At 36.5% G+C, this 25,331-nt stretch overlaps 1 protein-coding gene across 15 annotated transcripts in view; it reads right to left on the bottom strand.

Moving 5' to 3' along the window:
• CCDC88A (coiled-coil domain containing 88A) overlaps positions 1 to 25,331 on the bottom strand; it is an 81,294-nt gene that overhangs the window by 41,892 nt on the left and 14,071 nt on the right. For 14 of the 15 annotated variants that reach the window (XM_035321216.1, XM_035321218.1, XM_035321219.1 and 11 more), the window contains exons 4-10: positions 19,168 to 19,276; positions 12,726 to 12,795; positions 8,248 to 8,306; positions 6,929 to 7,012; positions 6,289 to 6,429; positions 4,933 to 5,102; positions 1,459 to 1,540 (exon numbers count right to left, since the gene is read on the bottom strand). In XM_035321216.1, coding sequence (XP_035177107.1) covers positions 1,459 to 1,540; positions 4,933 to 5,102; positions 6,289 to 6,429; positions 6,929 to 7,012; positions 8,248 to 8,306; positions 12,726 to 12,795; positions 19,168 to 19,276 — 715 coding nt within the window. Of the gene's footprint in view, positions 1 to 1,458; positions 1,541 to 4,932; positions 5,103 to 6,288; positions 6,430 to 6,928; positions 7,013 to 8,247; positions 8,307 to 12,003; positions 12,149 to 12,725; positions 12,796 to 19,167; positions 19,277 to 25,331 lie in introns of those variants that run through there. The other variant, XM_035321215.1, reaches the window with a different exon arrangement.

The following is a 25,331-nucleotide window of genomic DNA, read 5'->3' on the forward strand; positions in this document are numbered from 1 at the left end:
AAACTTGTTAAAGAAGTTCTAGCTAGTACTTAATATAGGTAATTCACAATACAGGCAATGGTGAAAACAGATGCAAAACATTCACTTTTTACATAAGCTCTCCAAATTCTGCTTCAGAACACACACCACAAAAAGAGAAATAAAATGTTAAGTTTTGCTACATCATACATTTATCACAGCTGCATAAGCAGCTGTGACTCGTCTTTGCTTCCATTTAGAAGTGCTGAGGAAATGGCAAAACAAAACAAATTAAAAAACAACACCAAAAGTATTGATAAAACTAATCTTCATGTCATATTGAAATGCTCTTCTGCAAAGCATCTTCCCCCCTCCATATCAACTTTAGAGGCATTTTTAGGAAATAAAGAACAAGCTCAGACAAGAGTCTACAATCAATATGAACTCCTTTCCTATTTCTCTTGTCCCTCTTTTTTGAGAAATGTCTTTCAGAGGTTTTAAGACTCACAGTATGAGGTCACTGCTGAAGACATCAGACCTCCTAATAAATGAGCTGCTTCAGTCATCTGATTGTTTTTCAAGCACCTGTTCCTCACTATCTAACGCAACACAAATGACAGTATAAACACTAGCTGCAGAATGCAAATTTCTACATTTTAATGCAGGAAAGGGCATTCCAAGCTTCTAGAAAAGTGCACTCGTTTCCTATCTGAACAAGTTAATTAACATTAGTCCTGAAAGTCTTCATTATGAAACAACTGCAACTCATACTGAGGGAGCTCCGTGAAGGAAAAAACAATTGGTGTGAAGTCATCAACTGAAAAAAAAAGAATACTGGACAGTACATGCCGAAGGATAATGTGGCTGCTTCATTATTTCAACAGGGAGTAACGCAGAAGGCTATCATAATTTAATTCTGAGAAAAGTATGTTAAAAAAAAAAAAAAAAAAAAAACAATTTAGAGGCTGCACCAAGATAATGCATTTCCAAGAATATTACACTGGTCTTCTTCAAGGAGAGGTATACATACTTCTGTAAATTTCAGAACATTTCTTTGACAGCTTAAATTATCAACTGATCCTCAATAATTATATAAACTCAACTGCCTAAGAATTGTGTTCTCCCTCATTAGCTACACAGCTTCAAAGTATAAAGGAGAACAGTCAAAATTTGAGTGGATTGTTTTAAGAAAAATTCCGCACATGTACACTTATAGGATATGGTGGTGATAAATATCTTGAACGTGGAAATAAAAAAAAAGTTAGAGAAGAAACAGTAACCTAATGCAGGATTTTCTACCAGCACACCAGTCTAAATAAATTTGTAAATTATACAAGTTCCTGTTCAAAGTATAAAAACAAAATATATTTTTAAAAAGCATGAAAACTACTTCCTAATACCATGATAAAAGAAACAAACAAATAATATTGTTCTGGTAGTGGCAATTTTTTTAGCCCGCCTTTTTTTTTAAAAAAAGCAATAGATTTACACAGCCCATACCTCCTGCTGAAGTCTCTTTAGTTCAGCTTCCATCTGTTCAAGTTCTTGTTTACAGTCAAGCAACTGCTCAGTCTTTTCCTCACTGAAAAAATACAAAACACAGTTAAACATGACTGCAAAACTTCTGAACTACCACCTTGTTTGAGAACAAGATACTGGATTAAATAAAGGAAGTCTCAATGAATATTAGTATCTCATGGACATCAGAGTGTAACACCCTTAGGTATGCATTATGCTTCAGGTATAATTATAGCCCATATCTAATTTTTTTAATTCAGACAGATTTTCTGTAGTTAAGTTGTTGTTCACTATTTCTTACTTATGCAAATTATTTTTGTGATAAGGAATATTTTTGTTTAAAAGAAAAAGCAGGACAATACACGAGTGTGCACCAGAAGATTCCAGAAGTAAACTCAGAATAACTTCAAAATACATATTTAAACAGTACAAATATTTTCTAGCAGCACCACAATGACCACCATGCCACAGATGAGGTAAATCAATCCAGTTTTAAAAAGCACTTTTGTACTTCTGTTGTTTTTTTTGTTTGTTTGTAAAGAAAAGAACTAAGCTTTTCAGGTGCCTTTACTCACTGAAAAGAGATATTGCTCAATAACCTGATTTTATGAAAAGCAGCCTCTTGTATAATGAATTTTAGTTTTATGGAAACAATGCAGTGTTTGGACTCATATTCTTAACTTCCAGCTAATGTTAATTTCTCAATGCTCAGAAAATGAGTTACTTAAACAACGAGTAAATGCAAGACATTTAATTATTATTAAATAATTATTAATTATCTCAAAGACAGAATACATAATGTTCAATATTACAGAAGTAGAAAATACAGAAATACAAAATAAAGAAGTAGAAAAGGGGGAAATAAGAATTTAGTAGACTGACTGAAATGTATAATACAATCTAGAAGTATTCCTGTCAAAAAAAAACAACACTCATTTTAAACAAAACTGAAACAATCTGCCTTCGAAAAGTAATTCAATCTCACAGTGAATGACCTTTTTGCAACCACGCATTATTTCAGAAAGGTCTTTGACAGCCTATAGGTATGCACAGCTTCATCTATATATAGCTCACTGACTGCAACATCAGTGTCCACAGCAGTTATCAAAGCTCTTCCTCTACACGGGTGTTCAGAAACCATACAGAAATAAATGCATTCCGTATTACCTTAGGTTACTATAGCTTTACTATTAACATTCATGGTGCTGTATTATTTATATCAAAAACCACAGGGCTTAATACAGAAAATTAGCTGTGTTAACTTCCAATTCTGGAATTTCTAGATCACAAGCCTCAAATCACGCTTTGCATCCAAACATTGGTATATGGCATCACAAAGACAAATAATCTTTACAGATCTCTTGTATGAAATTGTATTAGCTACAGTGGATATTAAACCAGAGAGGAAGGTTCAATGCCAAAATGATGTTGCAAATAAATTTTAAGCTGACTATTTTTCAACTCTGGAATGAACCTATTTTTAAATGTATCAACAACACTTAATAGCAAATGCTACAGACAGAATTTAATTTACCAAAGTCTAGTATTTTAAATGTACTGCTACGCATAAAGGAAATTTATTTACGAATTGAATTCAAATAGAGAGCAAAATGTGAAATGTTCCGAGCCATCACTGTTGCCCTAATTGCATGCTTCAGATACAGACTAGAGAGGATTGTACTAAATTATACAGAACATACCAGTGTTCACTGTTTAGGCTATCTATTAACTGTCAATCAAACTAATAACAGCAATTTTTTCACTAATTTTCTTGGTGCAGCTGTTTATAGAATATCCTGGGCGGGCTCATTTCAGTAGACACATAATAATACAGACATCAGGGGGAAAGAAAAAAAGCTATATCTTTTTGTCCTCTATTCTTCATAAAAACCAAGATGTAGTGGGGGAAGGGGATTCTCTCAGTAAATCAGCCAGATACTTCAGCCAGCCAGCTAGGGATTATCTGATCAACAAACTCTGATAAGGGCAGACTGATGAGCTGGTAAATTTAACTTATATTACTTTCAACTCTTAATTTAATTTTACCTGTCTTGTCTCCCCACTGGATATACTGGATTAAAAATCTCTAATTAGGCTGTTTCCATTCTATATAAGTCACTTACATACATATTAAGTCTCTTCAAATTTAGCTTCTGTAATTTTAAGTTCAAACTGCACCTTTCATTCTAGTAAAAATATATATATATATATATTACATATTGCTATATAATGAAAATCAAATTCTCCCACTCTCCCACTATTATTTTTCTCTTTAATTAACTCTCCCCAGTAGCTCAGGTTTGTTCCTAGATTCTAAGGACCCTCAATCTGTTTTCTTCATAAAACAGAAGCAATAAGGTTTTAAGTAGAATATGAAAACAATGAAACAGATATTTGTTATAGTGGGACTGATTTTTCTTACTACGTGGACTAGGTGAATGAAGGGGAAACATAACCCCTTCACTAAAGGGTCACCACCAGAGGGAGAAGGCAGCACTCCCTAACTGGATGAACCTAGCAAGCTGGAAACTAAGAAGCCCTACCTAACCCCATTTGTAACATTTACTCACATTGCAATTTACATCCTCCATTGCCATAAATAACCCCCTCCTGACATTGAACTCAAAGCCTGTTCCACTGTTCAGGTTTGCAGTGGGTAAAGAGATTTAGTGGAATTAGGTTTGCTTCATTTTCTTTGTAGAGTGGCACGCCATACCCAAGTAAGGAACAGTTATTGAAAGGCATAAAAAAAAAAGGGTTGTGCAGACAACCACAGAAAAAGTCTTCCACATAGAAAGAAATGAAGAGAGTAGGGACTGGAAATTATTCTAATGAGTGATTTTTTCCTATCTGCAACAAATTAAAATGTTTTATAAAACATGAATGAATCAGGTGAATATTCTTACTATATTTCCCAAAACAAACAGGTACCTTTTTTATGCTGCAAACAAGGAATCACTACAGCACTATCTCCTTCTAAGTATGACGTTTTTGCTACTATTCCTTGAGCGATCCAAGACACAGGTCTTACCCACCTGCCCCCTAAAATATCCTTGCAAAAATACTCTAAAAAAACATATATGAGTACAGGTACATTAAAGCCACAGTCAGACACACATTACTGATTCAGAAGAACAGAGGAGGCACACAGAACTTGCCTCTCAAACAGTATGGACACAATGTGTAAAAGAAAAAGGCAATACTGCATTAGATTAGTTGTGCATTGTTAAGATGCACTCAGATGAAAAGCTGTGTTTGTCACAGTGGTCCACAAAAAAGCTTACATGCTAGAAATACACATTGTGGGGTGCAAAAACTTAAAAAGGCATTCTAAACTGTAATTTAACATTTGAAAAAATGAAGAATTTGTTTGTAGAGCATTACTGTTGCATGACATTAGAAGCATTTTAAAACTCTACAACTCTCAACACACATCTGCAGCCTACATGTACTCACAGCTCTTGTCTAAGCCTTCTTATCTTTGCTTTGGCATCTGCTAGCTCTACTGACAGGTGCTGCCTGCTTTCGGTGCGTTTCATGCCAGGAGATCCACAAGGTGACTGTGCTGCTGATGCATGAGGTAGAAAACGGAGAGAGTCCCGTTCTTCTGAGAGTTCTATGATAGTCTAATAAAGTAAAATATTAAAAGAAAAATAAGAGTTCTGCAATAGAAGAAGTTAGAAGCCCTACATACACCTCTGTACCTAAAGCAAGTCTTATATAGTCACAGCTGTTTAATGGTACAGTTGGGGTATTCTTAAACTCATCAAATTTGGACTTAAGTCCACAAAAATTATCAGTACCCAGAATGGACTGGGCAATGAAATGGCACGTATTCCTTGAAAAAATACCAATCTCTAAATAAAGAATAAACATAAACGTCTAAAGAAGCTCAGTGAGCAGCAGCAGCATCCTTGCCAGCTGAATAAAGCATCAGACATATAGGAGTATTCCTATTTATCATATAAATAAAGGTGTTAACACAAAATGAATCTCTCTTCTACGGTAAAGCTACTGGTGGGGTTTTGAGCAACCCGGTTTAGTGGGAGGTGGCCCTGCCCATGGCAGAGGGATTGGAATTAGATGGTCTTTAATGTCAGTTCCAATCCAAACCATTATGTGATTCTGTGATTCTGTTTCTCCTTTGATTTGCTAAAACGTATTACCACACATCCTCTCCCTTCATTTTTAAGTTTCTGTTTTACAGTGAACTGGACAGAGTTGGTAACTGACACCGAAGTATTTGGAATAATTGCAACACTAACATATACCCATGTATATGGTACATACAGTGAGGCAAATCTGGGACCCTGAAGATGATTCATAACTTGTACTTTCTAAAAATACACTTCCGTTTCTTGATTCTCACACTGTACAATGACCGCTTCACAATAAGCTTGTAAAACCTAGTATGGATTCTGCTCCAGTTCACTCCAAGTTGTATGATGCAGTAACACCACAGGCATCTCTCAGTGACTGGCATGCAAACAGATAGGTTACTGATTCATGGAGTCTTCAGCTGCTACAACTCTGGATTTTCTGTTTATAACCACAGGTGAGTGCTATTTGAAGATGTTTCAAACTCTGTTTATATGAAAAAGATCATCTGCTACTATGTCTTCTAATCTGTCACAGCATTCAACAGCCAGCATGCACAGTGTAACCACCTGAAACAACTTTTTGGCAGTAAGGAGTCCACGTTTAAATACACTAATGGAGCATACGCTGATTTATTAGTTCTAAAAATAGTAGCTTTATTATTTTCATAAGTTATTTCTCGTATTTCACTTAAGCAACAAAGCACATCTGTACCTCTGAGTGCTTATCTCTTTCATCTATAACTCTTTTCAAATGTAATGCCATGTTTTTCAAGAGAGGTTCAACATATTCTTGTGTCAATACAATGAGCTCCATCCACTGCAGATCAAACACATTTTCTTGATTATGAGTTACCTGCACAAAACAAAGTGGAAGAGAAAAAACATTCTCTTTAAAACTCTACAGGTTAAATTCCCAGACAAGGTACGGAAAATAAAAATTAAGAAGCTATTCCATTACATTCAGTTTATCTGCGTGAAAGCAGTAATTGTATTTCTGGCAAAATAAAAAGCAAAAGGTGACTATAACATACTGCATACATGAGATTAGAATTGTATTTTATATATAAGTTGCACATGAAATTTTCACTAACCTAAGTTTGCTGTAGTTTTAAGAATTTCTTGGAGCACTATACTTGCTCCTTACTACTGCTTTAACAATATAACCTGAAAGAAATTGATCATGAAATCTTTTTCTGAATCAAGTTAAAATAAGGGCATTTTTTGCTTACTAAAAACAACAGATATATAAATAACTTGTTTCATTTACCTGTTTTTGAACAAATGTAATTAACCTGCTTACAACACAGTATTCTACCTCTAAAAAATGGAAAAGCACAAAAATAACAATATACCTCTTGAATGTGGGCTGCAACTGCTGCTCTCGTGTCAAAATCCAGACACTGGATACTTTCAATGAATTCTTCCTTTTTCTGACACTAAAAATGAATATATATCTATTACACATATACACACGTATAAAATGACAAGTGGTTTCATTCTTCATTTGTATTTCTAAGAGCTAAATATAATAAAGCTGAAATTTCAACGACATTACTGAATTATTATCCAATAATTTTCTTGACCAATAAAAACTTGGTTTATGCCATATTGTAGCAGTTAGGATAATTTTCAACATGAAGAAAAAATAGCTACTGAAATGGTGGCCAGGAAGAAGTTTCTTAAAATAGCTACTTGGTCAAATTTTATGACAAAGTGTTCTGAAAATATTTTTTGCAATGACCTCCTTTAATACTCACATCACTTACCCAAGTTGTTAAGAATGTATGACTGATCTATTTTTTCATTTTAATTAGCTGAATGGTACAAACCTTCCTAACAAGAACAGCAGTCCATCAGAAAAGTTTATTAAATGTGTGATCATAGGAACAGAGTATCTCAGACAAATTTCCACCTTGTCATCTATCCTGCACTGCTCTTACTGTCACCTGTTCAATGCACGAAGTAGCTTCTCTCTCTCACTGAGAGATACAACCTACTTCCATGAACGAAGAGTATTACTCAGCTACTATGGGATAGCTCACGTACAAATTTACACCTTACCTGCCCTGTAGCCTACTCACTCACCAAGCCTACAAAAAAGGTATAACACAGATCCTCACACATAAGCAAATCTTCAAAGCCTAGGTTAGAGTCATCTAGAAGGTAAAGGTTGCATGGTCATGATCTAATTTTAAACTGTAATTTTCTTTAGCAAAACAACACAGAGAGCCAATATTGGAAAGATTTACTTCCTTGCTTGACATGACTCACCTGAGTAGTCTGACTAGAGACATTCATGCAGTTAAGATGCATCCTCATACATTATGAATGAATTCAAACTGTTTCAGTAAGATAACAGTAAGACAATTCTTCATTATTTTACTATTTTCTTCCTTTCTTTACAGTATTTGACGTGAATTAACAACATTACAATTAATAAACGATTAGAAATCCTACAAAGTTTGCCATAATCATACAGTAAGACATAAGGAGTAGATGGTTGTGGCCATTTTAATTGACAGAACATCCAGATTTTCAAGGAATACAACATTACCACTAGAGAAAAGAAGGTCACAGTTACATACAACCTCTGGTTTTAAAACGGTAGGATTAGAAGTCATTAACACTTAAACTATTCCAAACAAATGTAAATGTAATTATTTAAACCTACCTGAACTGCACACCCAAGTAGCAGCAGGAGTAGTTTTTTTATTTCTTCAGTACCTGGCTCTAAGTAAAGAACAAGAATAAAAAACAATAGCTGTAATACAAGAATTTGAGACTTTCTTCCTCTACCCCTCAGAACACACCATTTTTTTCATAATTTTCACATAATTTATGTTAACCCAATTTAGAAAATAAAGACAAATAAAACCCCATCTTTCCAGCTTTTGACTTAGTCCTTTGTGCCATTTAATTGCCAACTTTCAGTGCTTACAAACAGCTTAACATCCAGAACAGAAAAAGCAACATTTCAGCCCATCACACAGCAAAACTCGAGTGATATTTTCAGAAGTCTTATGGATACCTACAATCAAGTTTTCAACTGTAATCTCAGGTATCTCAAGATACATGCAAAAGCGCTTAAATTATTTGCCAGCCTCAAGCTGTAATAGTTAAGTGACAAGGTGATTTAAATTATTTCATAAAGCTTTATGAGATACTACATTGGATACTTATATACACATCTAAAAATGAAAAAGTATTGCCGAATCTGGCCTTAAAGCATCTTAATCTCGTAAAAAAGCTTAAACCAAAGAACTCTATTTACGGGTTAGTAAAGATACATTTTACACTCAAACTATATTATAGCGTGCCATAAAGCAAACACTTCAGGATGGCAAAATAGCTCAGACTACTTGGATTAAACTCTACAGGGTCATACATCATTTTGCATTACTGGAACATTAAACACTGTCCACTGAACTATCTATGAATAAAAGTATCTCACATCCTTTCTATGATACATTCTGAAATTCTTGATTTTGTTGTTAGCTAACAAGACAAAAGCTGTGCTGCCACTCATCAGAATGCTGGGTTGGGCTAGAAATCTAACCCTTATGCCACACGAAAGTTCTGCAACACAGCTGGTTTAACTACCACAGACAACAACAAACTGGCTCCAAATAAACACTACAGTCAATGTCTAGGATATAGTAAGGTATGCATACACATCCTTGAACCTGACCTAAGTTACTGAAAAATCCCATTTTTAAAGGGCTCAGTGATCACGGATGATCAGATGATCTCATATGATCCTAAGATGGTGATAATCTTAGAAAAAAAACTGAAAGAAACTTTATCAGAATCTTCTTTTTGAAATATCAGATTGCAATCTTCTGTATGCTGGGCAAATGAATCTACTTTGGACTAATTCCCCCATAAGGAAGATGTAATCATTCACTTACAAGCACTTGAAATGTTGTCCTTTGATCTGACCCACTAGTGCACTTTGTAAATGGTACGAATTTTAAATCCTCCTTAAAAAGTTACTGATATGAGGTAATCTTCATCAAAAGAGGAAATTAAAAAGAAATCAAGAAAAAGCTAAGGGGATGCAAAACCCTTGAGAGACAGATGCTAAGCTTCCCCACCTTCAGCAGTTCTCTGTGCACTATAATATTAAGAGCTTTTTCCAACACTGATTCAACCTGTTTCTTCTAGTGGAAGGTATGTATAATCCCAATGAAGAGGTAATGCATACACTTTTCAAAAATCAGAGGTTTGTCAAGTAGATACACGGCAAAGAACACAAGGTCAAGAAGGAGATTGTTAATCATTTTAGAGGCTTCTTGCATCCCAAAAACTTGAGCTGTGAAAGCCTTTTACACAGAAACAGAAAACACCAATGAACGTGTCATGAGAAACACGCTAGTTCAGCTAAAGAAGGGGAATTCCACCTGGCTGCCTATTTTAATCAATACAGGTTGAACAGAATATTGTAATAGAAGGAATTCACCTCAGCGTCTCACACACTAAATTCGTTTATCCTAATAAACTTATCACACTCCTTTCAAAGCAGTCCCTGAGCTCCTCTTAGATGCTCATTTACACACTGGCTCAGCATCTCTGACTGGCTTTTAAAAGCCTACCTGAAGACTGTTCCCATGTCTCTCCCCTACGTTCCCTGAAGGAACACAGCGAAACACTGAACAACCTCAGCTTCCCACTACTACCAACCATCCTGTATGTTTTTCTTCCTTTTTCTCCATCACAAATACAGACGTAGATCATTGAAACCTCTATTCTAAACCCTCCAACTTGCTGCTTGAACTTTGTCCCTACCCTAGCCTTTGATCTTCCCTGCGTTCAATCTTGTGACTTTTCATATCCTCAGCAGCCTTCCATCATCCATCATAGTTTGCTACCTCAGAAATACCAACTGGTTTTAATCTTTCCTCTTCCCATGTTAAAGAACATTCACCTCTTCAGTATCTCATTTATCCTCTTGCTCTTTAATTTAACTTAGCATTTACAGTCACAGCCTGCAGCTCATCTCACCCAGTTTTCTTCTCAAGCTGGCACCTTGCCATTTATCTCAGCTAAAATGTTTCTTCATGAAGTCTCTGATGACCTCTTTTTAACCAGAACTCAAATTCAGCATTCTATCTGCATTTTCCTTGATTAGCCAACTGCCTCTGATACAATCAAAAGTGTTTCTCTCCCTGATGCCTTATCTGCTCTCACCTTCTACAATTCGTCATCTTCTAGAATTTCTCTACTAATCATTCCTTACGTGCAAAGTACTGCAAATGGGAAAACTGAGACGTTTCTAAGAGAAACCACAGCTACAGCCTAAGCTTTAGTAGACAAAATCTTAATCACTGCCAGAGAATCTACTTTTACTGTGGTTGATGCAGATTTAGAAAACAAATCTCTCCAAAGGTCATTGATGTTTGATTTTGCTACACTGTCCTAAAAATGAATAAATAAATAAATAAATAATCCCTATAGGGATGAGGTCTTCTTCAAGTAAACCTGAAGGGCAGTCAGCTTAATAAGGGAAAACGTTTTGGATGAAACCCAGAAGAATGGTTCTACCTTCAGTTTCAGTTAAAACTCCATCATTAACTCCAGCAGGAATCTGAAACATCTTCTAGAATCTTGTCCATATATCAGAATTTCTTACAATACGTGGGTTATACTACAGTCAAGTCCATATTTTCACGCAAATACAGTAACTTTGCCAAAGGAAGCGATACATGCACCAACAGCAATTCTAGCTATCAAACCCAAAAGCTACAATAGACTTAGCCGAGGTCCTAAAACAGGAAGAAGCTTTCTTATTAAGAACTAAAGCATAGATTTTTATGTGTACATCCAGATACTAAATTCTGTGTTTTTGTAGCGCTTTTTTACTAAAATTTCCTATTATGATACACAATGTTAAGATGTATTTTTTCTCAGCATCTAAAAGAAAATAAGAAATTTCATTAAAAAAAAAAAAAACAGCATTATAGCCTTTTAAGTCTGCTTTTGCCCTACATCTGATTTCTAAGCAAATCCATGGATTCTTTTGAAAACCTTAGGAAAGTCTGGAATCAAGATATAAAAGCTGTTGGAACAGATGAGACCACACTCGCACTCCTTGGTATATATGACAAATTACAGTATCTACACACACAAAAACTGAAAAGGCTGTGACTTTGGAAGCAAAAGCAGCAATAATCAAAAGCAGAAAGTGAATGTCAAGTAAATTAAATCAAGATACCTACATAAACGGGATTTATGCAGATGGGATATGGAAAGTATCAATGCTATGAACCCTGGAACTGAAAACTGAAGTAGCACAGATGGTTCTTCTTGTCGATGAGGAAAATACTGTCTCACGTACACTGATGCATGGCATGTAAGACATATTTAAAAATAAAAAAATAAAAAATAAAAGCCAGGGGAAGCTACACAGCCTGTTAGAGCAGTTCCTAACCTCTCTGCTGAGGTGTTAGAACATCAGAAGTAGAACACCTGAGACACATTAGACCCAAGTAAATAAATTCTGCCCAATCCATAGTGGCTCCATGCAGGCCAGGTGTGTCTGCTCCGTGCTTCTGGAATTGAGAGCATGGTGCAGAGATTCCCAAGTGGCTGTGGATAGTCAGCTGGGTCCATACAGGCTAATTTTCTCGGTCTGAAAATTTCAACTCTCAGAGCTGGAAGCAGAGAAGGTGGGGGCATGGAGAAGACAGCATCAGTTCAGGGGAGAAAGTAAGACGGTAATTGTAGTATTTTTCAGGTAATGATGCAAGAGGGTTTTGGGAAAGGAAACAAAGATTAGCTTTTGGACCAAGTGGGATGCACTGAACTGTCAATTTTCTCTAGGATAGCTTAGGTAAAGTTGAAAACATACTAGTTGGGAATACACGAAACATACACTTTGTCCTGTCAGTGGCTCACTGGTTGCCAGGAAATGCGCTTCATTTCAGTATGAATCCTAACAACAGCCAGTGCTGAGGTTTGGAAACAACACACTTTTGTCAAGAAAGGACCTTTGGTGTGAACAAATAAAATGTTACTCATTATTAAACCACGTGCTAAAAGCACGTATATAATCTGTTGAAAGACTCAACCCTGTATGAAATATATTTCCAGTGAAATAATACACATTATTATACTGGTATCAATTTTCACCTTATTTAAAAATAAACTTACCAGAAAAGGGATTTCTGCCAATTATTAACACGTTTGGCAAAGACATCATGATCAACTGCTGCAAAGTCTCCTATAAAAGTTAATTAGAATATTATTTAAGTCGTATGTATTGAACAAAAATAAACATCAAACACTAAACTGAAATTAGTATTACATGACTAGTTTTAAATTACACAGTTCTTAATACACACATATTCAATACTTACTTATTTGGACTCCAAATAAAAAGCTTGCAAGTATGAATTACTTCTACTTGTTTTGCAAGATCATCTCAACATAATGAAATCCTCTTGTGGTAAGGAGGTGGCTTACAGATCTTATGCCAACTAGATTGTGTATCTTAGAGTGCAGCAAAATTCCTTTAAATTACCAGTGTTTATGTTTCTCTGAGTAGCTTATTGACAGATGTTTATTTTGTTTCCTTTAAGTTTAATTTATACAATGAATGATTAACTTCCTCTATTTCATGCCCATTGTCTCAATACTTGGAAGCAAAAATTACAAGTTTTTTGATACGTTTATGCCGTGACAATCCTGAAGGTACAAAATCCTATTTGCCTGATCAGGCAGGGTTTTAGTTTGTTAAGTCCCACACTCAGGCAGCAGCCTCGCCTATCTATTCTAGAGATTGTATCAATGGATAGTAACTGTCAGCCAGTAATGGCTGTAATCAGGTCAAATCCCCAGTCTAGACAGAGCCTAATTCTTCTGAAGCAGAATACTCTTCCTCCTGTTCCCAGATGTCTACTCACAGTAGATACCATCGTATCAGCAGCTCTAGAGTCATGCTTTTTGTTTTTCCACACTGACAGACTTATTAATATCTAAAATGCTCATCTCCACAAGCAATACTGGAGTTGGACTTGATGCTTGTGGGTCCCTTCCAACCCAGGATATTCTATGATTCTATGAATATTCTGGAACCAACACTGCTTTACATCCCAAAGACACACGTGTTCTGTAACGAATTTTAAGTGTAACAGCGTAATTTAAGTGTAACATTCAACATTGGAAAAATCTGTTTGTTTTATGTCAAATCTGTGGAAAGTATTAGCTATAGCTGTACTTCAAAGTTCTGAACAGTTAACGGAAGACATACAAATGTCATCTAAATTGGTTAGTACTAGACTGAAGATACGTACTCTCATTACACGTGCCTAGGGCAAATTATAAAGTTAGGGAATAGCTTTGACTTACTCAAGTATCACAAATTACAACCAACCATGACTCTTGTATTTCTGACACCTCAATAATGATCATTTTCAAATACTAAAAAAGTGAAGTGTACCATAGGAAGTTTAAATCAATAGAAGGCATATAAAATAAGGAATTTTGTGATATTTATAGCTACTACAAAAGAAAATTACATACTTTTAAAAGTGCAGGTTTTGTGGCTTTTCTGTTTCTTGTTTTTTTCCTAGTAGGTCAAATAATTCCATGATGCTATTATAAAGCTATTTTTACTGTGAAACAGAGTATAGGAAGGGGTAACCAAAAAATGCATCCTCTGTGGACTAATGAGATTATCACCTCTCTTCTTACTAATGATACCTCTACCTTGTTTCAAAGACACCTACCACCTTTTCTGTCACACGGTGTTAACTTCATCAGTGCAGGTGCTCTCAGTTTGTGTTTATTTTTGAAATAACTGCCTCTATTAAAAACCTGAAAAAAGTTGGATCTTGTGCATCCCAAAATCCATGTATTTCTTTTAACTTTTCTGGTTAACCTGCAAAAATAAACTAAGCCTATTTACAAATTCTGGCTTACTTCTACACACTTTTGGAATTCACAAAAATTATTTTATTAAAGACTGGTACATCATCTGTCAAATGAGGCTTATGGAGAGCCCATGGCAGTCGTGGAAGTACACTGCATTAAACCCCTCAACTCCACCAAAACTTAAAGGGTATTTGGTTCTCCTGAATCAGTTGCTGAGATCAAGCCCACAGACTTCCAGTCAGTCAAAGCTATTACCTATCTACCTCTGTGAGGCTTTAAAAGGCAGGGCAGCTGGGAAGAGCAGATGCAATTGTAATTACAGAGTAGAACAAAAACACGAGAGAAACTAAAAATCTTTTATAACCTTATATGAAATTTTAATTTTGAACGTTTTGTTCTAACACCGTATGTTTTTGGACAAGTACATTAACTGTAAGTCAATGTAGTATTTGCTATGTCAAGAGATTTTCCACAGATGTTATAAAAACAAATGGAATAAACCAGCACAGATCATTTCACAGTAAAAAGTCTTAAGAGTTTTAAGTTTTAATGCTAAAAGTTAAAATTCTTACATTCATTGATGTCTTACTCTTAATGTAATATTCCAGACATTAACTAACCTTATATATCAATACAGTGACTATTTCCCATTACTGTCAGACCTCAGGCATCCCGTTCAGAACATCCACCAAACAAGATGCCTGTTCAGACAGCTGCCTGAAGCGCTCTGGCACGAGGGAGGGCTCACGCCTCTGCCAAGGCGTACTCCAGGCACCAAGAAGCCTCTCAGACTTGATTCCAAAGCATCCATTAAGCAGAACCTTCTCTGCCTTGGATAATTTTGCAGGTGACAGGACCTAGAGTGACCCCTTTCTGAAGCTGTCTGCTATGCTGCCCTGCTAACCCATGCATAGGCTGCAGGAAAACACCAGCTGCCAGGCTGCACTAAATTGGTGAGGAAACGAAAACAACACACCCTTCAAATCCTGAACAAATCCCAGCATTAAACAACCTTCTTTCTGGAATTATCCCCATGACCTTGGAGCCAGGAAGCTTTAAAACTGATATACATGGATATATGCAGATGGGAGTTTGAGTACTGGGACTCCTGCGGAAGCCCACACCAATGCCTACTGCCACCCCAACAATACCTGGACAGGTAGTCTGGAAAGCCATAAACCAGGTATCTTAAGGGACCGTGTGTTTTTATTATCATCGTTATTAATTATATGTTTTACATTTAAAACTAATGAAGAATTGATCCTCAAGACCAAGGAATTTTAGCTGAGGAACAATATTCTAGGTTGACAGATATGATCCCTAAAAACAAAACCTAGAGTAAAATCTCCTTTATCGTTTCAGTATTGTGTACACATATTGATTACAGCCTTATTTGGAAATGATGAGCCACAGGAGAAATTGGGTATGACAACTATCCTCAGTACAGGATGAGATGTACTGCTTTATCACATGTTCTTTTTAATTTAATCTTTGCTTCAGTTTCATATAAATTGAATGTGAACAAATGATTTGATTTACACACACTTAACGGGAACTGCCTGCTGTTTTGAGTAATAATAGAAGATGAGGCTAACAAAGAAAAGGGAATAATTTGACAGGTTCTCCTGGTCATCACTGCCTCCCTTCTGTGCCCAGATTTCAATGGTAACTTACCTCCCATTCATTAGTTACAGAATCAACTGAAATTTGAGAGTTTAATATTAAAAGTAGCAGTACTTTAAGTTCAAATGCTAGCTACAATGAACCGTAACTTCAAGCACTTAAAAAAAATAGATTCAAAAATAAATCAGAAAGGAAAGAGAATGAGATAAAAATAGCATCTGAGAAAAAGTTTCTATCTCAGAAGAAAACATCAACCATAACAACAACCTTTTGTGCCAAATGGATTTACAGAGTGTATTCAAGAAACACTCTACTCAGTCAATGTTGTCACCAGACTATATAATTGAATTAGAAATACAGTAATAACAAACATGAATTTGGGACAGAAACAAAGAACTCTGCAACAGCTTCATCTGGAAGGGATAGTGTAGAAATATACAGGGTACTGAAATACGTATTCCTTAGCATACAATATAAACTATATTCCTTCTCACATGCACTTGTGTGTACATGCATATATTTTATCAAGAGCACAGAAACTTAAAGTCAATTTTGCTTTTGCAATATTAATGAAATCAAACTACAGCTGACAAAAAGTAGTCTAAATATACAGAAGTACATAACACTACTGTAATAATTTTTTCTTTTCCTGCAGATTTGATGTTGACGTGTTTGATTTACTGACTTTTTTTAAAGCAGCGATGTACATTTAAAACATACACCTGTAGATTGTAATATTCTGTCTTACAAATGTAACTGTATAGTAAATTTCAATGTATGTTTCAATTTGTGGAATAACCAATTTCAATGGTTTGTTTACATCCACGCTACCACATCTGAGGACTGCTGGACCAACACTCACAGGGCACAGATAATCCTGCACTGGACAATGCCCAGAAGTCCCTTCAGCTCAGTTTCCTCTGCAGATCCTTCCCACACTTCCCCCGGACACCTGCAGAGCTGCCTGCTACTCTTAGACTAGGAGCCCTGCACAGCTGTCACTCACACTGAAGTTACAGGGCTACCAAGCTTCCTCACCACCTTCCCAGATGCTGTGTATGAGCATATGCCAGTCCTTAAAGGGCAGGGGAAGCAGCATTTACCCCCAAGCATAACGCCCAAGCCAATGCCCATGCAGGTTCTTGATAGAGGAGTGTCACTGCCAGATATTTTTGCAGACTTCGCCAACCCCTCCGTGCAGGAGCCATATGCTCATTAGGAGGGCTGGAGCCACTGAGGGGCACACAGCACAGCGGTCCAGGCAGGGAAGAATCTAGCAGATCCCAAAACAGAGCAGTCACCAACTATAAAGAGATACTTGTCTGTTTTCCCGACTAAGTAACAGAACAATGATGGTGAGAATGCATCTATGAACACCCAATTCAGCTACTTGAAATGCAGGAAGCTATACGGGGACACCTTCCCCATGTTTTTAGCTCCTGCAACAACACCCAGCCCAGTGTACCAATTCTGAGAAGACCTACGAGAAAATAAGACATGATTTGTCTTGTGAGCAATGGATCTCTGCATGGCTAACTCCCTCCCCCTTGCCTACTCAGGACTCTAATCAAGGAAGGTGCTGTATGACATCATGGCAGGCAACCTCTTCAGGAATGAAATCCGGACTAGACTGCTCACAGCTGGACTAGCAAGGCTATTTTTTTTTTTTTTTTAGTGTCACAGCTGGAGTGGCATACTTCTTGCTATCTTTCTTGTTGCCCCACCTTGCCCAGTTTCCCCTTCTTTAATCAACTGGCAAACAAAGACTTCTCAAAACTGATCTGCTAGTACAATCCCAACCGTACGACAGGATTGTCCTACGGTAAGAGGCAAAGAATTGGGCAGTCAGTCCTTCCTGAGAACCAGACTTGTAGGGACTGAGAAACATAAAATGCCATGGTTCCATGAAACCCAGCAAAGATCTCAAAATGAAGAATAGGCAGAAAGAAGGCAGCAGGACAGGCAGACTGCTCCAAGCAGTCATATTCCCATGTGTGATGTTTGATCACAGAACAGACTGACTAGTGCCCCAGGATCCTGCCAGAAGTGGCTAACAGGCCTCTACAATCTCTTAATGCTGCAGCATCATACCAAGAAACAAATGAATCCAAATGATCAGTGGCTATGTAACTACAGGCTATATAACTACAGGCCGTCTTTTTTCTCTCCAAACCAACCAACAACAATGCATAAAGCTCCCTGTGTCACATAGGCATATATGAGTGAGCATCAATTCACCTGAAAAGCAAATATAAATTTGAACAAACGTTCCAGTTTGGCTACTAAATGCCTTTACTCCTTCTGAAGTGCCAGACCTGTGATATTTTTAAGTTCCCTCATTTGCACTATGTGAAGGGGCATCTCCCAGGACTAGGAACCTGAGAAAATAGGGAGGCAAAGGGGGAAAAAAGTGCATGCAGTTCTATATAGCTTACACTTACACAGAACTTGAACCATTAAAGGCATCATGACTGAATTTGACATTATTGAATAAGAATACCTTTTCACAAACAAACAAACAAATAAATAAACTAACATAAATTATTTCTAACACAACGGTTTGAAGCAACATTAAAAATCCCGAATCGTGCAAAGATAAATTACCAAAACGGAAGCAGTTGTGCTGCTGCACTAGGACTGACTGATAATGTAAGGCCAACGAAGCACAAGGAGTGCTTTGTTTTCAAATAAAGATCATTCTTGTCACCATTGTATTTTCTGTTGCACCTGTTAGCAAAACACTAAGATGTGTATGAAAAGGACCGCCATTAGGAAATGGACAAACCAATGAACACAAGCCAGCAGCATTTATACCCACATGCAGTAGCTGCCAAGAAAAGAATGATGTGAAGTAGAAAATGCCCAGTGGCTGGCCACTGCAGGAAATGTCACCTGGGAATTCTCACTGTACGATGGAGTTTTTAAGAACACAGTATGTGTGTACCCATGAGGAAGTGCAGGCTCTGCCATGATGCACTGTTAGAGGCAGATAAAGGAGATCAAACCAAAAAATCATTGGGGGTGTTTCAAAACATTACTCTATTTTTATTACCTTAACAACTATAAGCAAAAGGTATTAGAAGAAACAATTACTGACCTGATAGTAAGTTTTTATTTGCTTCACCAAAATAGACAAATTCTGAATCCTTAGTGATGTATCATTGTTGACTTTTTTGTTTATCCTCTGATTAGCAGATTTTGGATTGCTGCAAAAAAATAGAAATAATAAAAAATTAAACACACTGAAAATTAATCTTTAAACATCTCTATTTAACAAATAAGATAGTTAATGTGTGAGCATAACAACTTTTTGTTTTAGTTATCGTGCCATTTTGACCCTACAAGTAAGTAAGGAATAGTGGAAGTGACTGCAGAGTCGACGTGTGTTCTGAAACGAGTCAGGTTAGCACCCTAATGTGTTCAGGCTAATAATGTAATGTGTAACTGGGAGCACCCATCACAGTTACCGAGAATGAATATAAGATTTTTTTTTGTCCGGACAGACACAGCTTTGCACTTCTCTTCAAGCAGCCCCATCCCTGATGGATACAGAAAGCAGCACACAGCTGTAATGTAAATATTCCAGCACACATTACAGACATCAGTAACCATTCTTGATGATGCAGACAATTATGAATAGCAGAATTTAGACTGGCTACATTCATTCATGTCTATACGCTAACAAACTTTATGATGCTATTTTACTATCACAAGACACAAAATCAGAACTAAAGTTGTAACTTTTACAACAACGAGGAATGTGAAATATATTTGAAATACACTGGTTTATCTCTGTTTCAGATAGGAAATCAATCCCTTTTTCCTTCAAAAAGTTGCAAGGACCTTAGGTAATGCAGATGAGTCACCCTTTTTCAACACCTCGCAACATCACATGTTGTTAAGCACATACAAGAGAGTGTAACAGTCACGGTGATTTGTCAAGGCAAACAATGCCGAACCAGTGCAACTCCCCCACAACACCCCGCAAAAGGCTTAGGGAATTGCTAGGAGATGGCCAACGTGAAGTTTCTTAACTTTCACAAAGATACTCGCTCAATATAGTTGCACAATGCAACTTACAGTATTTAATGATATCATTGCATTGTTTAATGATATTATTGCAAGATGAACATGCAGCTAGCTGGAATACTGCACTCAAACAAGAAACTACCAACTTCTCACTGTCAAACTGGAGGCGCCCGCAAGGGCGTGTGTCTGCTGGGTCTGGTTTTATTCAACATTGTCATTAATGAGTTAGACAATAGAATACCAGAACTGCCATCGGCAAAAACCGGGAGGAACAAAAAACCAAAAGCCTTCAAAGAACACTATGACAATTGAGCATGATCCTGATGAAACGCAAAAGTGGTCTGACAGCAATTTAACAAAATTCAATAACGTGTACAGGCAAAGGGTTATATTCAGGAATCGAATGCAGAAAGAGGAGTAACTTGCAGTAAAACAAATTATCTGAATAATGTAGTGAACAAAACCGTATACTAATGAAAAAGTTAAACATTTTTTAAATCCAAGTGAGATAGTTATCCTATGCATAGTAGAGCTCATGCTTCAATTTCTAGTTACACTTCAGGGGAGGTCTCTGTACGTTTTCACAGGTGATCACCTAGGTTCTGAGCAGCAAAGGGTGCTCACCACAGGCCTGCCCTCCATTCCTCGGGTAACCTGTATTGCTAGAGACAGGTACATCTGTAGTTAGGAAATGGGAAGTGCCTACTGACACATGTATCCTTCACACAGAGCAGTCCCTAAGAGCTCTTTTAGAGATAGAATGCAGCAGGTTACAGGTCTGCGTGAATCGTCCTGGCAGGACACCTAGGACCTGTAGCCTGAAAGCCAGGTTCTACTGATGCTAACCGAAGGCCGTGCAGAGTACACCAGAAAAAAAAGACTATGAGTCATACAGAACAGATGCGTAGTTTATTTAAAGGAACTACATGTAATAGTCTGCAAGACTAAGCCTGTAATATCATCGATACACACGGGATCCACACAGATACTCAATTCAACTGTACTAAGTGTAAACAATCCCTCAAAAAGGGCTGTTCTCTCTAGTGCCCTGAAGATGATAGTATCATGATTTATTTTAATGCAGCTGACCGCTTCAACTGGTAGTTTCATGTGTTCTTTGTACTAATATGTCTACAAGCAAAATTTACATATTTTCATATAAATTTAAGTTACCTTATTTGCCTTTTAATGTTTTCTTTGCATTTTTTTAGCCATTTATAATATTTAAAGTATATATATTTGCTGTTTCTTCCGTTTATTGCTATCAAAACTTCCTGATTTGTGAGCATGAATGGAAATAACATGAAAACACTGCTGCAAAGAGGGAACTGGATCACATTTAAAATGCACCTCCAACACAATCATTCTTAAAAACAACAGCAGTCTGCATAGCATTTAATTTCTTGTACATACAAATAGGAATCTACAAAAATTAGGAGGCAGATTTTTTCAGGCATGATTACTTCATTCCTAAAAACTCATTATCACATTCCATAAAAGGCTATAAACAGTTAAAGTATGCTACAGAATATGTTATCCAAAATTATGCTGTCACATTGGATTTATTAATTGAGTCAACCTGTAGCTGCAAAAAAATAAATGAGCTAAAAATAATTATGCTTTGTTGATGTACAGAGCTGAACTCCTTTCTAAACTGAATCCATTCAGATTTGTAAAAATCAGAAAAGAAAATCCATGATAAATCCTGCTGACCTGATGGCATACAGAGATCAACTGATGTCTCCTACTTCTGCATTCCTATCTCTAAAAGGCTGATTTGGGGCTTTAATCTTCACCTTTAATCTTAATGACTATAGGATTATCTACAGGCTTTCTCATCATCTTCATCTGCATTTCTACAGCTGTACATTTTATCTGAATCTCCTATGTACAGCATCCAAAACAAAGGGCACTGAAGTTTCCTGAATATCGTAATAGTTCTTTTAGTACAAACAAAAATAGCGTGCAACTGCACTAATTCAAATCATAGATGACATAAAACCTCAGGCTATAGATTTTGTCATTTCAAAAGGTGTACTAGAAACTCTAGGCAGATCTTGCAAGAGCTAAAAATTTAGTATTTGCATAGTACTGCGAGTATGATGTTATTCAAACATTAACCTTTACACACTTTTAAGACAAGTAAGTCATTTGTCTTAAAACAATCAGCAAAGATATCTGTGCGGAGGAGGAAAAACACGAGTAATTAGAGTCCAAGATTTATTAGGATACAAGCTCTTAGTTCCACGCCTGTGTCAACACTGCTATCTTCATGTTTTATCGTAAAACATTTCACTACTGGGACTTGCATACACCAAAGATATGGCACACGTGCTTTGTGCTTTATTGGATGATAAGAAAATACATTTTTGAAACCAGAAGTCATAACACAGGCAAGATCAGGAATTACAGAGTGTTGTCATACCTCTGCCTTGCTCCTGAATACCAGCATTTCTCCTCACAGTATAGAAACAAGGAACTCACATCTTTCACATGATGCCCTATCAGACACTAATGGAACTGGAGCATTATTAGAATACCATAGCTGACACTTCCGACAGCAGTACTACAAGAAATCATTCCTATCTTCCATCTTTTCCATCTTGATCCTTGAAAATCCAACAGCATATGGATCAACTCTGACAAATTAAACATGAACAACGATAATCAGAAATTCTGTGGCATTAGTCTTGAGTCAGCGTTAACACTGGTATGTGTCAAAGTTTGAGTTGTTAACTCACACACACTTACTGCTGAAAGCAAAAGCAATGTGACATTCCTTTATTTCCACCAAATTGTCCCATATACCTCTCTCCCTCTCTCTGATGTAATTTGCATCCTCAGCTGTCAAGTCCAACTCAGTGGCACATACCTTACATTTTACAGGAATTCCTGGCTTTTTTGATAAAAGGTGTACCATTTGGGGTCGATATGTTCCATTCCTGTTTCTTAAACTAGAAAGCACGTAACTCAGGGTGTGTGGAGGGGTCTTTCTGGGGTAGGGCATGAATTGCAAGAAACAGTTTACTGAGAGGTTGTTTTTATTTTTTCTGGGGAAACTTGGGCCACACATCCTCTGGACTTGTACCTTTAGTGCTGGAGAAAATTCACAGCTCAAGTATGTGATCCTCTGCTGGTGAATACAATCAACAATTAAAGTCCAAATGTCAACCTCAGGACAACGTGGTGCAACGAACAAATTTACTTAAATAATCTTCCGTTTTCTCAAAATATTGTGGCCCCAGTCCCAACAGAACCCCCCAAACATGAGGTTTCTTTAACATTTTTAAGCAAAACTCTCAAACACATTATGGTAAAAAGAACATTTTCAGTAGCTCTGAAGATCAATCCCTTGCTTTTGAGGATGGATAAAATTATGTTACTTAAATACACTGAAATACTACCACTATTAATCTCTGCCAATCATTTCAAATTAAACACATGGCCTCAACAGCTCACTTGGCTAGCAGGAGTTTCGAAGTGTATTTCTTTGGTTGCTTTACCATTTTGTAAAGATTGTCACATTAGGCCATTATTCTTCAAACAAAAGAGCTAAGTGTTCTTTGACACTCTCACTCCATAAATGCTAGCAATGACTAGTATGTACGACTGCTACTTGGAAAAGGTTGTTTCGAACTCTACTTGGAATAAAATCCTGTCCTCATCACCTTACAGTCAAAATGGGACTTCACCTCTGTATTACAGTTACTTGTCTTTCTACCCATACTATGTAATTAAATGATTATACTTCAGTAACACAGAAATATTAAGAGGCTACCTACTAAAATGACCTACACGGTGAAACTTAGACATTTAAGTCAGAGGAGACTTGGTAAGAGGAGAATCCTTCAGCATTTAAATTTACCAATGTTCCCTCGTTTTCAGCCACTGACTTTCACCTTTCCGATTCTGCTTGAATTGTCAATTTTGGACTTCAAAATATATTAAAGAGCCAAGAATGGGCTTGACAGTTCACTTTTTGCACTGAACACCATTATTGAAAGAACTGTGATGAGGTTATTTAAAAATTATTTAAAAATCTAACCCAACTGCCTTCCCAACACTGATAACCAGGGCTCATTCTCTCAAAGTCTCCAACTTTAATAGTAGTATCCCTGATCCACACATATTTTAGATAATCTTCATTTAGTCAATACAGTCCATCTTCTCAGAAAGGCACTTAAAGTACTAACTCCTTAACTTGTTCCTCACAAAGCACAAGTAACATAGCATGATATTAGCTGTTATGTTTTCCATTATATATTGCTGGTGTAACGGTTCCTTGTCAGATTGCTACAAGCCAGAAATAATAGCAACATTACGTATCTAGCGTTTTGAAATAACTAATGAGAAATACTAATAAAACGTACAAATATTTTTCAAGCAGAGAGATAAAATTCTTAACATAAATCTCTGAATTTGTATTGCTTTCAAAAGCATCCATTTTCAAATTTGTTTACAGCTTGTTGCAACTAATTTATTACAATTTCAGTAAGTTAATTATATCAGTGTTAAATTAAATAATTGCTATTACTAAAGAAAAAACCGTTAACAACTAAATTTTTATTAATACTGAATAATCGTGGTTATTAGAATACATTTGGTCCAATACCACTGAAACATGATAAAACATGCTGTTGGGAATACAACAATATGCAAGGACGTAATTTTCAAAATAAATCAGTTCTAAAACTGACCGTTGTAAAAGACAGCTTTAAATTTTTTATTTATTTTTTTTTTAAAAAGAACTTAAGATTCATGTGGCTACTGTGCTAGTTACACTGTACATATTTTTAAGGCAAGACATGCCTGGAACTGGAACTCTGAATTGCTCCTTTTATTAGGCGGGGATACTGAACTGCTTCAGTGGCAAATAGCCTAGCAAAATAGGTTAAATCTGTCTAGAAGTCAATAGGAAGCAGAGCAGTAAAAGATACCCTTAAGCAATTTTACATTTAAGAGCAACCTACTTCTGACAAGATACATTAATTTCAATGGCAGTAAAAACAGACAAGAGCATCTATGCCAGTATCACATCAGTTGGAAACTACTGAATACAGAGAAAACTTTGATGATTTTGAAGCATTACCAGTGCCATGAATTACAGATTGAGACCTCGTATAATCAGGGATTACGTGTCTTTAATTTTTCATTGACCAAAATCTATCAGAAATGGGAATGTGATAGCTTAATGGCTTCATGCTTAAATCTATGCAGACTGCAAACCAGTTG

The sequence above is a fragment of the Oxyura jamaicensis genome, chromosome 3 (assembly GCF_011077185.1).
Source record: "Oxyura jamaicensis isolate SHBP4307 breed ruddy duck chromosome 3, BPBGC_Ojam_1.0, whole genome shotgun sequence".
Classification (NCBI taxonomy): Eukaryota; Metazoa; Chordata; class Aves; order Anseriformes; family Anatidae; genus Oxyura; species Oxyura jamaicensis.